At 34.3% G+C, this 14,117-nt stretch overlaps 1 protein-coding gene across 1 annotated transcript in view; it reads right to left on the minus strand.

Moving 5' to 3' along the window:
• The window catches only part of LOC132060762 (probable 3-hydroxyisobutyryl-CoA hydrolase 3), a 47,361-nt gene that overhangs the window by 15,740 nt on the left and 17,504 nt on the right, over window positions 1-14,117 (minus strand). The window contains exons 4-8 of the mRNA XM_059453695.1: window positions 9,578-9,641; window positions 3,425-3,504; window positions 3,240-3,323; window positions 2,463-2,547; window positions 702-787 (exon numbers count right to left, since the gene is read on the minus strand). Coding sequence (XP_059309678.1) covers window positions 702-787; window positions 2,463-2,547; window positions 3,240-3,323; window positions 3,425-3,504; window positions 9,578-9,641 — 399 coding nt within the window. The remainder of the gene's footprint in view (window positions 1-701; window positions 788-2,462; window positions 2,548-3,239; window positions 3,324-3,424; window positions 3,505-9,577; window positions 9,642-14,117) is intronic.

A 14,117-nucleotide genomic window follows, 5' to 3' on the forward strand; every position in this document is an offset into this window, starting at 1 on the left:
TTTATTGGGCAAGTAGCAATCAGGTGGTGTAAGGAGGAAGTTTACAATGACATAGAGGTTGAGTTTGAGGCCATTGTGAGGAGATTTTGGGAGTGATTAAATACGTAGCTTTGGCTTTTTTATTGCTCTGATACCATGTAGAAAACACTAGTATAGAAAGGAAAAGAGAAGCTTTGTATATATGTTTATTAATAAATTCAAAGTGTACATAAAGTCTTCTTATATAGGCTCGAGATCACTAATGGATCTACACTAGAATAGTAGAGCCCTACTTAACTTCTACTACATGTTTGTATCCTATTCATATTGATATACTTCTGATACACTAAAGATATACATGGATATACTACTGATATACATAAAATATACTTAGTCATTATCCTAACCACTGCACAGTTCTACTGCTGCTCGACTACTTTCTGTAGACTAAGAGTTAGTCTCTAACATGTCTTACATGAATAGATGTTCTGTTGACTATGCATATAAATAATGAGTGCATGCGTCAAATAGTACGTTTTTTCACATATATACTCAATCTTGAACCCTTTAACAAATTCATGGCTTTTACAAAACAAAGGTAGAGTGAACTAGGCCTTTAAAGCCATGAGTATTGTAAAAAAACAACTTTTAAGATTACTGTATATAGATGAAATATGTTATTCATTAAACTTGCTGAACCGAATTGTAAAATTGCATCATACCTTGGAGTAAACAAAATGAGTTGCAAGGCCACATGCAAGCATTTCAGCCCCGTTTATTTTTGCCCCTGTTAGTCCTAAGTATTCTCCTGTTTATAATGAATCAAAAGTAAGATTCAATCATACACATAAACATAAATAATTCAATTGTTCCTTATCATAATATATATAGCCATACTCTTTTTTTCCTCATTAATTGTGTAGAATCCCATAATTTTTCACCAATCCCGAAAACACAGAATGTAAAACTAATAGCTGAAGTACAAAGAAATAATTACATAAATAGATATTCTTAAGGCACATCTTTTAAATGATGATTTCATTCGTCACTATTAAAAAATCTGTATTTTTCCACTGAAAAATGTTCAATGGTTATTTCTCACGAATGTCGGTGGGAAAAAATCTAAATAGTAGTGTTTTCACACGGAAAATTAGAAAATTTCCCAGCGTTTCAATAGGAACTTGTTTCCCACCATGCGTTCTCCCAGTGAGCTAATTCGGTGGGAATGGGGTGGAAAAATCATGTTTTATAGCACAAATTTCCCACTGAATGTCGGTGGAAAAAACCTCTATTTCTAGTAGTGAGTTTTCTCGTTGATTTTGAGATTCATGTTTGGACATACGATAGTATATGATGTTAAATTTAGTAAAATTTTTACATTATAGCTAAACATGATCATGCATGTCTAGATGAGATGTGAGATATAAAATTGGATCCTCTTCTATAGCCATATTGTTATGTGATAGTACAAACTTGTAAAGTTATATTGAACTAAAAATGTATACAATATGTATTTTGACCTTGACTGCATCTATCAGAACTTAAAAAGCTTAAACCTGAGAATGAGATAAGACAACATGATAGAATATTACTCCCTTCGTCCCAATTTATGTGGCACCATTTGACTAGGTATAAAGTTTAAGAAATAAAAGTAGACTTTGGAAAATTATGATCTAAAACCAATATTAACCATATGTATAGCTATAAATCATTTCATTATAAATTGATTATGTCCAGTACTTTAGAGTTTTACTCTCCTGTACTTACAGAGATTCAGGTTATACTCCCTCCGTCTCAAATTATCTGTCGCTTTTGTTTTACATGCCCATTAAGAAATATTAATTAGAAGTATTTTACTAGCTTTACCCTTATTTATGTCAAAGTTATAACCTCCCTCCATTAAATGTTTACTTTATTTATATGTCATCTTCATTAATGACAAAATTCTACTAAGGGTAGAGTGGAAAAAAATAATTAATTGTGTCTTGAACTTCTAAAACGACAACTATTTTTAGTAGCCACGACAGATATATTGAGAGGTAGGGAGTATATTGATCAGTCTATGGATTTGGAATATGTATTAAGTTTACCCTATTTTTTATTGAGTTTTGAGTTTAAGTTAAGTAGTATGAAGCGGTTTGCATTACAGGTCACGATTCCCCAATTTTAGGGAATTTTTTTGAGTTTCTAAGCAAGATGAATCTGCAACATTTTGAAGTCATTTCCGAGCAATTTATGGGTAGATTGTAATTCAGTTTGTCACACATTTTGACAATCATGCCATGTATAAGTTTCCAACGAGTTCTGTTAATTTCCCAAACGTGTCTCTGAAAGAACTTCACTTTTAATCTTTTAGTCATGTAAAAACTGTTACCTAATGGCATCACTTTAGGACCTAAAGCTATTTAGAGCTCTTAATGGAGGATATGTTTAATTTAAGCAACAAGAAATAACCATAAACAACAATATCCTGTCTACATTACCAAAATGGCCAGGTAATCTTGAAAGAAAATAAGATGCCCCGACATCCGGATGATGTCCAAATGATGCTTCTGGCATGGCAAATACCTAGTTACACACAAATAGATTAAATGAAATTATTATGATACATATGCACCGTCAACGAATACGGTCCTTAGTAAAGATATCAAATATTGGGATTAAATAAATAAGTTATGAACCGTCAACGCATATGGTCCTTGGTAAAATGCCAAGCTCCTTAAATACTACTCTCGCAATTTAATTTTTATGATAGCGTTTATTTGACACGATTTTTTTTTTTTTTTTTTTAAATGTTACCACATGCTAAATGTATCATTAGAACTCATAGTGTTAGACGCGCCATGATTTTTTTTAAAAAAAATTGTTTTTATTACATAGGGGGTAGGGGAAGGGGAAATGGGGGAGGGGATTACAACGTGGGGATTCGAATCCTCACCAACAAGGTGAAAGTTCAGGTAGTCAACCAACTGAGCTACTAAGTCCCTATAACGTGCCATGATAATAGCTAAAGAATCATGCTATTGAAAATAAAATAGAAGTTCAAAATTTTAAAAATATAAAAATGTTTGAAATAGGACTAAAAAAGAAAGAATCTCCTATAAAAATAAGCAAATAAAGTAATATCTAAATATTCATCTTTCTAACAAGCGTTGCATGCCTCCTTAATATATAGTACTAACAGAACATGCTCTTAATATTTGGCTAAAATTATAACGGGACAACCAAGCTTTAATGCTATAAAGCAAAATGAAGCGCACCGTATTTTCAGTGACAATTCGGAATTTTGCATTCATGGATAGTCCAGCACCTCCTCCCATTACAGCTCCATTGATAAGGAAAACCTTCATGTTTAATATTGATTATGAAGCAAATAATTAATTAGCGCAAATTAAAAGAAGTCACCCTTTATTTGAAAATTTTCTAGGATATTGATAAAGCTTACAACTGGATTTTTGTATGTCGCCACCAAATAATCGAAAGTTAGCTGCTTTCTGTAAAAGTCCACAACAGAAGGGAAGTCTCCTAACATGAGAAAAGAGAAGATACACAGAATTTTAGTACGGAATTGGTTCTTTATGTTTGAAAAATAAAGTACCATGTAAGTTTAATATTAAAAAAGGGAATTTATTGCACCTCCCTTGTAATTTTAATCAATTAAATGAGCTCGCACTAGACAAATAAAAAAGAATTTTTAAAAAGACCTCCTCTAACTTTGCCATTGTGATACTAACCGTGCTTGTGGTTTGGATTTTGTAATACTACATGCACCTCTCTTATTATCTCTAGTTACCATATTTTTCTATGTAAATTAAATTTTCTTTTTAAACAAAAATATAAAAACTTGACGGACCTTACGTCCTTGCTTGGAGATAACATTTCACCTTAGAGTACGTTTGACCAAACTTCTAAAAACTTCCTACTTTGATAGGCTCCTTTTAATAGCTTTTCAAATATACTTTTGGAGAGAAGCAATTTGTACTATTTTGCTATTTGGTAGACAGTTAGTGCTTGGCCAATTTTTTCAAAAGTGCTTTTGAGTATCAAATTATGAAAAATACAGTACTAGCCACTAGGGCTCATTTTACAATTAATATTATTTAGATAGAAAAATAATTAACTTCTTTTTTTATGAAAGTCTTTAATTAAGTTTTTATACTCAAACCATTTCAAGTCAACTCTTAAAGTGATTTTCATCCATGGTTATTTTGTAAGATATATGTATGAATTTGAGTGATTTTATTGAGACAAAAAGTGACACTACTAGATAATTTCATTAAATTGAGTGATCAATTAGGGAATTAACTCTAGTTATGTACATATTGTAGAAATCTTAAGCTAGTTAGAGAGAAACAAATGTTTGTATTGATGATAAACTAGACTTACATCTGCTTCTATTTATAGGAGAATATACATATGATATTCAGAGATATACAGCTCGTATACAATTGTAATACTTAAGAGTTCTAGTCCTATCAAACTACATAAACTTGTTAAGTTGAATCCTAGTACAAGTAATACAAGTTGATCCTATCTAGGCTAGCCTTTATCCTTATCATGATCTTCAACATGATCTTTATTATGTTCTTCAACATTTCTCTTCAAGCTAGTGATTGGTGGAACACTCACTCCTAGCTTGCTTCCAAAACCAGAAAACACCTTCTTTGTCAAGGCCTTTGTGTGTATTTCTGCTAGCTGATCTTGTGATCTTTCAAATTGTGTAGTTAATTATCCCCTTGCCGCCTTTCTCTACCAAAATGATAGTCCATTTCAACATGTTTTGTCTTGGCATGCATAACTGGATACACTGTCATGTATAATGCACTCAAATTGTCACAGAACAACTTAGGTACTATCTTTAGGTACACTCCAATATCATTGAAAATATAAGTAATATAGGTTGTTTCAGCTGCAGTGGAGGCTAGTTCTCTATATTCAGCTTCAATACTTGACCTTGCCACTGTGGTCTGTTTCTTTGAAGTCCAAGATATGCATTTTGCACCAAGATAGATGATGTAACCTGTAGTTGATCTCCTTGTTGTAGTGCATCCTCCCCAATCAGCATCTGAGTAACCCATATAACCTGAAAGGTGACTGTGAGATAATTCTGAGACCATGTTGTACAGTACCTTTAATATATCTGAGTATTCTCTTGACTCCTAGAAGATGTCCACTGTTTGGATTCTACATAAACAGACTTGCCAGGTTTATTGCTTGAGTTATGTTAGGTCTGGTAAGAAGCATCAACTAGATCCCCAGTAGCTTCTTGTAACCCATGCTTTTGTGCCAAATGTGTGTTCATTGCCTTTGCAAGAGACATGTCAGTCTTGCTAAGGAGCTCAGCTGCATACTTGCTTTGGCTTATATATATGTATTCTTCCTGAGAAATATCTGACCTTAACACCTACGAAGAAATGTAATGGTCCAAGATCCTCATTGCAAATTCTTTTCCTAGACTTGCAACAATTTTTGAGACATTTTCAGCATTGCTTCCTGTAACAATTATATCATCTACATTTAGTAAAAGAATAATTGTACCCTTCTTTCCATGAAGTGTAAACAAGGAAGGATCTGCTTTGCTACAATTGAAACCAGTGTGAAGCAAATGCATACTGAACTTGTCAAACCATGCCCTGGGTGCCTGTTTGAGACCATACAGATCTTTCTTTAGAAAACATACATGATTTGGATATCTAGGGTCAGCAAAACCTGGTGATTGAATCATGTAAACTTCTTCTTGCAGATGTCCAAGTAGACAGACATTTTTCACATCTAGCTATCTAATGTTCCATTTCAAACTTACAGCTACTGATAGTACTACGCTGATGGTTGTAGCCTTCACAACGGGACTAAAGGTATCCTCAAAGTCAATTCCTCAAGTTGAGAGAATCCTATTGCAACCAGCCTTAATTTGTATCTGTCTATGGTCCCGTATGCTTTTAACTTTGTTTTGAACACCCACTTTGAACCTACTATGTTCATACCTGTAGTTTTAGGTACTAAGGTCCAAGTTTTGTTTGTGTGCAAGGCATCAATCTCTTCCTTCATTGCTGCAAACCAGTGTGGTGTCCTGAGTGCTTCATTTACAGTCCTTGGCTCTCAGTATGTCTCTTTTTGGTCGGCAATAAGAGACATGTGAGTTATCGGTACTGATTTTGATTTATGTGTTGTCACCATATGATGTCCCTGTGGTATTGAGGCTAGTTGATTTTCAACCACTTCAACTTGGCTAGGTTTATCTTCAGTTGTTGCAGCTTCCTCCAGATTATTCTCATCAGTGTTAAACCATTTTGAAATATCAACTTCCAGGTTTATGACTTGAGGATTATACACTAGAGGAACATTTTGCTGTGGTGCTGCATTGCTTGCATCATTTGACTCATCTGTATAGCCTACTTATTTCGACTCATCATCTAATTAATCTCCATCAGCTTGTGTAGCAATTTGAGTGTTTGGGATAGTAGTAGTAGTAGTAGTAGCAGCAACTGGCTCAACACACTCTAGTCCACACAGTGCATGTACTTCATTTTATGAGGAATGAACAGCTTCATAATTTTCTCCTGATTCCAACACTTCCCTTGAAGTAGCAGCACGTATATTTTGAGCCTGCGGTTGAGAAAAAAACTCAACAAAAGTAGCTAAGTGAGTTGAAGTGTCAATATTTTCCTTAGGAAGATTTGAGTGCACATAAGGCAATGTGCACTCATAAAAAATCACATGTCTAGAAACATAGACCCTCTTGTAGGAGGATGGCAGCATCTGTAATCTTTCTGCAGACTACTATACCTAATGAAGACACAAGGATAGATTTTTGGACTAAACTTGGTAATGTTACTGCCTTTAAGATATGAAAAACACCTATATCCAAACACCTTTAAGGTATTGTAGTTGGGCTGAGCACTAGATAACTTAACGAAGGGAGTTTCCATCTTTAGCACAGATGAAGGTAGTCTGTTTATAAGAAAAACAGCAATAAAAAAAGCTTCCACCCATAGAAACAAGGGTAGTTTGGCATGAAACAGTAAAGTCAAGCCAGTCTCAACTATGCGTATGTGTTTCCTTTCAGAAATGTTAGTTTGTTCTGTTGTATTTAGACAAAAGATGTGTCTAATGATTCCACAGTCTTCCAGATGCTTAATGAATTCTGTTTTGATAAACTCACCACCTTCATCACATTGGAATATTTTTGTAACTTTACAGAATTGTCTTTCTACCATTTTCTGAAAACTTGAGAAATACTTCAAAATTTCTGATTTCTTTTTTAGAGGATAAATTCATGTGTATCTTGTGTTATCATCAACAAATACTACATCATATCTCATATGTTGAGATGATTCAACAGGAGCAGGCCCCCAAAGATCACAATGAATTTTCAACAGTGGTCCTTCCTCAATTTTATTTCTCAAACTAAATGGTAGTTTACAACCTTTTCCCAACTGACAACCAGAGCAAACAGTAGGCCTTTTATTCCAACTACTAACATTAATGCAACTATTTCTACATTGGCCTTACCGTAAGAAGTCCGAGAGCGATATATCTCGTGACACGCTCCGCTTGGCATTTTTTTTTCGAAAGTCCGTAGTCATATCAAGTCCTCCCCCTCTTACTCAGAATAGCTAGCGAGAGGAATACTACTGATTATCTATGAAAGAAGGCTTTGTTGAATGAAAAAAATATTATCTTCAGGATAGAGAGCCCCCCACCTGCCTTTTCAGATATCAAAATTTTTAAAGACTTCAAACTAGGGTGCCTAATCTAACATGCCAAATGTTGTCTGAATTCTTCTAGTCTTGTGATGCAGTCAAGGGTTATATGTTGTTATCTTTCAAAGCATACAGTCCACCTTTCCTAGATCCCTTGGCCAGTAGGGTCCTTTTCTTCTTATCCTTTATAACAAGATCAGATTCATCAAATTCAAAGGTACAAGAGTTATCCTTCGCAATCTTACTGACTGAAAGCAAATTCTTAGTAATCTTAGGTACGACAAGAACTTCCTTTAATTTCAATCCTGACTTAGTTGTGTTTCCAACATGAGTGATGTTCAGTTTAGAGCCATTTCCAATAATAATTTTATCAGGACCATGGTAGGCTTTAAGATTAAGTAGGTTACTTGATGAGTTCATCGTATGACTAGTAGCTCCAGAGTCTACATACATAGTGTCATCCTCAGTAGATGAGTTCTGAAGATTCGCAGCAGCCAGTGCTTGTGGTAATTCATCTACAGCCTGGTCTGAGTAATCCCACCTGTATGATTATTGCTACCACATATTTGACATGCTTCAAACATACCATTTCCTTTATTCTGATTTCCTTCTTGGTTTTGGCTATTCTGACAGTTTGTTGCTTGTCCAACAAGCCTAAAATCTCTTCCTCTAGAGTTGAAATTGTTGGTGTCTCTTCTTTGTGAATAGTTTTCTCTTCCTCTACCTCTTTGAGCAGCAAATGCCATGTTGTAATTCTGAGGCACCTCTTCTTCATCCTCTCTCATGTCAAAGCCTATAAGTGCATTAACAAATTGATTTAGAGTAGGATAAGGTGCCTTACCTATCATGGTTGTCCTGAATGTCATGTATTTGAGACCTAGGCCTCTAGCAAAGTTTATTACTTTCCTGTTTTCATCAACAAGCTTGTGTATGGCTGCAAGTCCATCACAAATGCCTTTGCACTCTTTCATATACTCATCCATCTCTTTCATATACTCATCCATCTTCTTGTTTCCCAACTTAACATTCTGCAACTATTGTTTGAGTTGGAATTCCTTATCTTTTGTTGCTTGAAGGTTCTTCTAAACATTCCCACATCTCTTTAGCAGTTGAACAACTATTATGAGATGCATGCTTTCTTCCATTAATGTTCCTGAGATCTAGCTTCTCAACAGTACATCTTTCTCCTCAAAATAAGTATTTACTATTGCTTTTGTCACTGGTTTCAGTAGCTTTTCTAGTGTCTTTTTTTGAACTTGATTCAGGCGCCTTATCCTTGATGAGATAGGTTAGTCGCATAACTTGGACAAGTTGTATCATTTTAGTCCTCCAGATCAAGTAATTTGTGAGCTTAAGTTTAACAGAACAGGATGCATTAAGATGGTAAAGAGATGAGGTTGAAAGAGTGTTTGCAGAAGGAGTTGCTGATGCCATTTCGTATGATGAAATAGAATCAGTGTTTGACTGTTTCAATACTAGCAACTAGAAAAGTTCTAGTCCTCTAATACCATGTAGAAATCTTAAGCTAGTTAGAGAGAAACAAATGTTTGTATTTATGATGAACTAGAGTTACATCTGCTCCTATTTATAGGAGAATCTACATCGATATACAACTCTTATACAACTGTGATACTTAAGAGTTCTAGTCAGATCATACTACATAAACTTGTTAAGTAGAATCCTAGTACAAGCAATACAAGTTTATCCTATCTAGGCTAGCCTTTATCCTTATCATGATCTTTATTACGATCTTCAACATGATTTTTATCATGATCTTCAACGCATATCTCTAGCATTTGTGAACCCATGATTTACTTAGTTAACGTAAAAGAGATAAGAGATGATCATGTAACTCACAACACCAAACAAAAGAGAAAAGAACTTTATTTTATTACCTTTTAGCATGAATTTTATCAGTCTGACTACGTCTCCCCCAGCACAAAATGTTTTTCCTTTTCCCTACATTGGAAAACAAAATGACAATCAGGGCTGAGATTTAGTATCAGAAAGTAGGAACTCTGAATGCATATATATAGACATGATTTGATGATTTTAAACATATTTAAATTTAACTTGTAGAACATATTGACGTTACAAGTTCAATAAGAATACAATATATATATCACATATCAGATTGCTTACAGATTTAGCAGCTTATCACAGTGCTTAATTTCAGTGTTTAGATTAAACTGTTGGAATTTATTTGAAATGTGATTCAAAATTTACTTAATGTGTTTTATGAACAAGATACAAATCTTTGTGAAAAAAGATGCATCCGTTCTTTTTAATTAGGACACATCTGAAAAAGATGGTTCAAGTTGGTATAGAAGGACACATCTCTTTTTTAAAAGGTATGTTAATTATGTCTCACTTTCTGTAAATACCTATCCTACTTTTAGAAAATGATCACTGAAATCTCTTCATCTTTGGCTCTTTATCATTTGAATTCAGTTCAAGTCTCGAGTCATTTCATTCCTGATTTCCACAAAAGCAATAGAGAGATTTAAGAGTTCTTTTGTAACTTCTACTTGAGTGAGAATAGAAGATTTCTGAGTGGTCTGTTGTATCATGGAAATAGGACATCACTATAATTTTTGTACCATGATAGATAGCGACATAACTTTACTTTGAAGTCAATCCCCCCGCCCCCAGGGTGCCTCGAACCATTTTTTCTTATCCAAAAACTCTATCTCTTCTTTCTTTATTAAATATTGTGTATTGTTTATTGATTAATGTACTTAGTATTTTCATCTCTAATATTTTCCAACCTATGTAGTATCACTTGTATTTATTTCTAAAAACTTCTTGTAGCAACAGTTACGGACTATTATTTATTTACTAAAATAACTGACTTACCTTCACTTTTCAACTTAAAGACTTGGAAGCTCTAGCATAGCTGCTAAGATTCAATTTTTGCTAAGGCTCGGAGTGGCAAACAGATGGGTATGATTGGATATGGGTGGGTCGAAAATGGGTTAAATAAAAACTGATAAATATCTGACCTGTTCATATTTAACGCGGACAAAAAAGGAGTTAATTAACCAACGCATAATATGGATACCACAGGGGATGAGTGAGGTACCGAGACTCGCAAAGACGATAAGAAAATCAGTAAAGATAGAATTAAAATACTAGACAAGGAACAATATATTGGTAAAGAATTGAATTATCGGTGCAAAAGTATCTTTGTAGATATTGAAATTGTTCGCGCAAATGTCCTTTAGTAGAGATCGAATTTCTTCGCACAAACATCTCCCTACAAGCGCGGGGGGTGGGGGTGGGGGGGTGGGTTGTGCTCGAGGCTCACAAAGGCGTCCCTCACCACAAATTGACCGTCAATAGCAAAACTCGAAAAACTTTTGCACTAAAAACACAATACAACAACTAAATAATTTTACACTTACAACGCAACACAACTACTAAAATATTTTCACTCATAATGCAAGGCAACTACTAACATAAGTTTCCTCAACTACTATAATAATTTTTCTCATCTACTAAAGTAGTTTAAGACTATACACTCAAATATGAACCAGCCATATCCGATGCATAATATGGACACCACAGGGGATGAGTGAGGTACCGGGACTCATAGAGACGGTAAAAAAACCATAAGAAAGATAGAATTAAAATACTAGACAAGGAAAAATATATTTGTAAAGAATTGAATTACCGGCGCAAAAGAATCTTTGTAGCTATTGAAATTGTTCACGCAAACGTCCTTTGGTAGAGATCGAATTTCTTTGCACAAACATCTCCCTACAACCGGGGGTTAGGGGGGGGGGTGTGCTAGAGGCTCACAAAGGCATCCCTCACCACAAATTGACTGTCAATAGCAAAACTCAGAAAATTTTTGCACTAAAAACACAATACAACAACTAAATAATTTTGCACTTACAACGCAATACAACTACTAAAACATTTTGCACTCATAATGCAAGGTAACTATTAAGATAAGTTTCCTCAACTACTATAATAACTTTTCTCATCTATTAAAGTAGTTTAAGATTCTACACTCAAATATGAACCAGCCATATCCCCATAGAGAAAATTATTGAACACTTAGCTAGAAGAAGACATCTTTATTGCACGACGTATTTTTACAAGAGTGAGAGCTAGATTGGAAAATGGATGTCTTCCAACTACTACAAAGGCTCCTATTTATAGGAGATGAAAAGGTAGTACATGTACCGCACTTATTTACAACGCATAGCACAAGTGAAACACTTAAACAATAAAATAATTACATCAAACAAAAGTCTTACCATGTAAGACACTTAAGTGGCTAATACACAAAACATAGTGCATGATGATAAACTAGAGAACAAGGAATAGTAACTTGCATGGCATTGAGTTTTGGTAAATTTATGGCTAGACATGGATAATGGCAAGGCACCCTTAAATAGTAACTTGCATGGCGTGAAGACTTGAGGAATTTTATGGCAAGACATGGATGACTTTATTTTTATGACAAAGGGGGCCGGTAAATAGTATTTGCATGACATTGAAACTTGGAAACTTTATGGCTATACAATTTATGTTGGTGTTTTTTAAATTTTCATGATAATTAAGGTACGGTAATGTGACTAAAAGGTGAAAAACTTGTGCAGATTTTTTATGTTTTTTTATGGTGATTTTTTGTGGGGTAGATTGGTGAAAAAGATAAAGAAGATATGCATATTTTTTTGCTTTTTTTTTCAAATGGGAATTTATTGTAGGACAACGGGTTACAAACTTTAAAGTCTTATGCTAATTTTTTTGTTTTTTCTAATGAGAATTTATGCTGCAAACAACTTTAAAGACTTGTGTCTAATTTTTTGATTATATGATTTTTCTAATGGTAATTATGGTGAGGGAAGTTAGCTAAGAAAGGTTTTTCTTATTCTCCAATTCATAATTATGCATTATGCTTATTTTTTAACCCTTCCAATCTTTGATTTTCAGTCATTGTGAAATATCGCTTTGTGCGCGGATGTTCTTCCTCCATAATTCTTGCTCTTTTGTCGTTTGTTTCCTGCAAGCCTTGTGTGTCTTCAAACCCTGTCCTGTATCTTTTGAGCTCTTCTTTAACATTCTGCCAATGAGGAATTTTGGGAGAATAATTCAACCTTTCTCACCAGGCCAAATCTCCTTCGGAATACACCTGTTTTGCTGAAAAATCATCTTCTAAACTTTGGCATGCTCCTTTTCCTTTGCTTGGATTATGGTGATGAATGGAAGATGATATCAAAGAGATATTGTAGGCCATACATGGATAGTCTTCTCGATAATATTAAATGTGGAACATAAATATTTTGACTCCACGGCAATTAAAATAATGAACTCAATATTTTTGAGGTTTGAACCACAGTAAAATATTTTAGGTAAGGTTTAAGATTTCCAAAGTCATGGAAATCAATACATTTAAATTCCATGAGAATGTAGTATTGATGACAAAGGTATCAAAAGAACCATAAGATCTCCTAAGGAAAATCTTTAGCTTGTGCTATAAAAACCTGACAATATGGATATTCCGGATGAATGGTGCTTGCTTTGAAAACTTAGAATTCATAAAAAGTTCAGCTTCCCAATAAGATGAATGGGTCAAAAAGATCTGAGAAATGAACATTTGATCCGTTGACTTCTTCTTTTCCTTGAGAATTCACCGGGTCTTGAAAGGAAATTAACAAGAATATTATCTTTTCCCTTCAAGTGATTGACCTGAAGCTTATAGGGAGAGAACCATTACACCCATCTGAGTAGTTGCAGATTCGGAATGACCTTAGCATTCAGCTAGATCATCCTCGGAAAAACATTCATATTCATCTCAATAAAAAACTCAGAGTGAATTAGGAAAAGTTGATTTTTTTTTATTTCATTTTTCACCGCAAGATGCTCAAAAAGGAATGATAGTGTTGTTCTGCATCCTTGAATCTTCCACTGGCGTAACCACGTATCTTCCTCGGACCATTCTCTTCTTCAAATAAAATTGCACTTCAATATTCATTGCTGGCATCTGTCTGCAATATTTTCTTTCCATCAGCGGGAATGTGCAGTGATCGGGCTTCTTTTGATATTTATTTGACTTTTCTCACGGCATCATCTTATTCCTTGCCCCATGGATGTGCATTTTTTCAACATTTTTGTCAGGGGAGGAGAAATAAGTGTAGAAATATTAGGAATAAAATCTCTTACATAATTTATCACTCCCAAAAATTGTTGAATTTGCTTTGTAGTAAACTGAGTATCGGGAAACTTGAGAAGTTCCTGAGAAACATGTTGACTTGGGGTGTACACTTCATGGGGAAAATGCATTCCTAATAAAGCTGTTTCTCTTTTGGAAAAGCGCCATTTTTTGTTGAAAGCATGATGCCATTTTTTCTTATTAAGGATGCAAAATGATTTAGCAAATCAATGTGCTTCTCCCATGTATCACTAAATAATAAAATGTCATTA

This window comes from Lycium ferocissimum, chromosome 6 (genome assembly GCF_029784015.1).
Source record: "Lycium ferocissimum isolate CSIRO_LF1 chromosome 6, AGI_CSIRO_Lferr_CH_V1, whole genome shotgun sequence".
Taxonomy (NCBI): Eukaryota; Viridiplantae; Streptophyta; class Magnoliopsida; order Solanales; family Solanaceae; genus Lycium; species Lycium ferocissimum.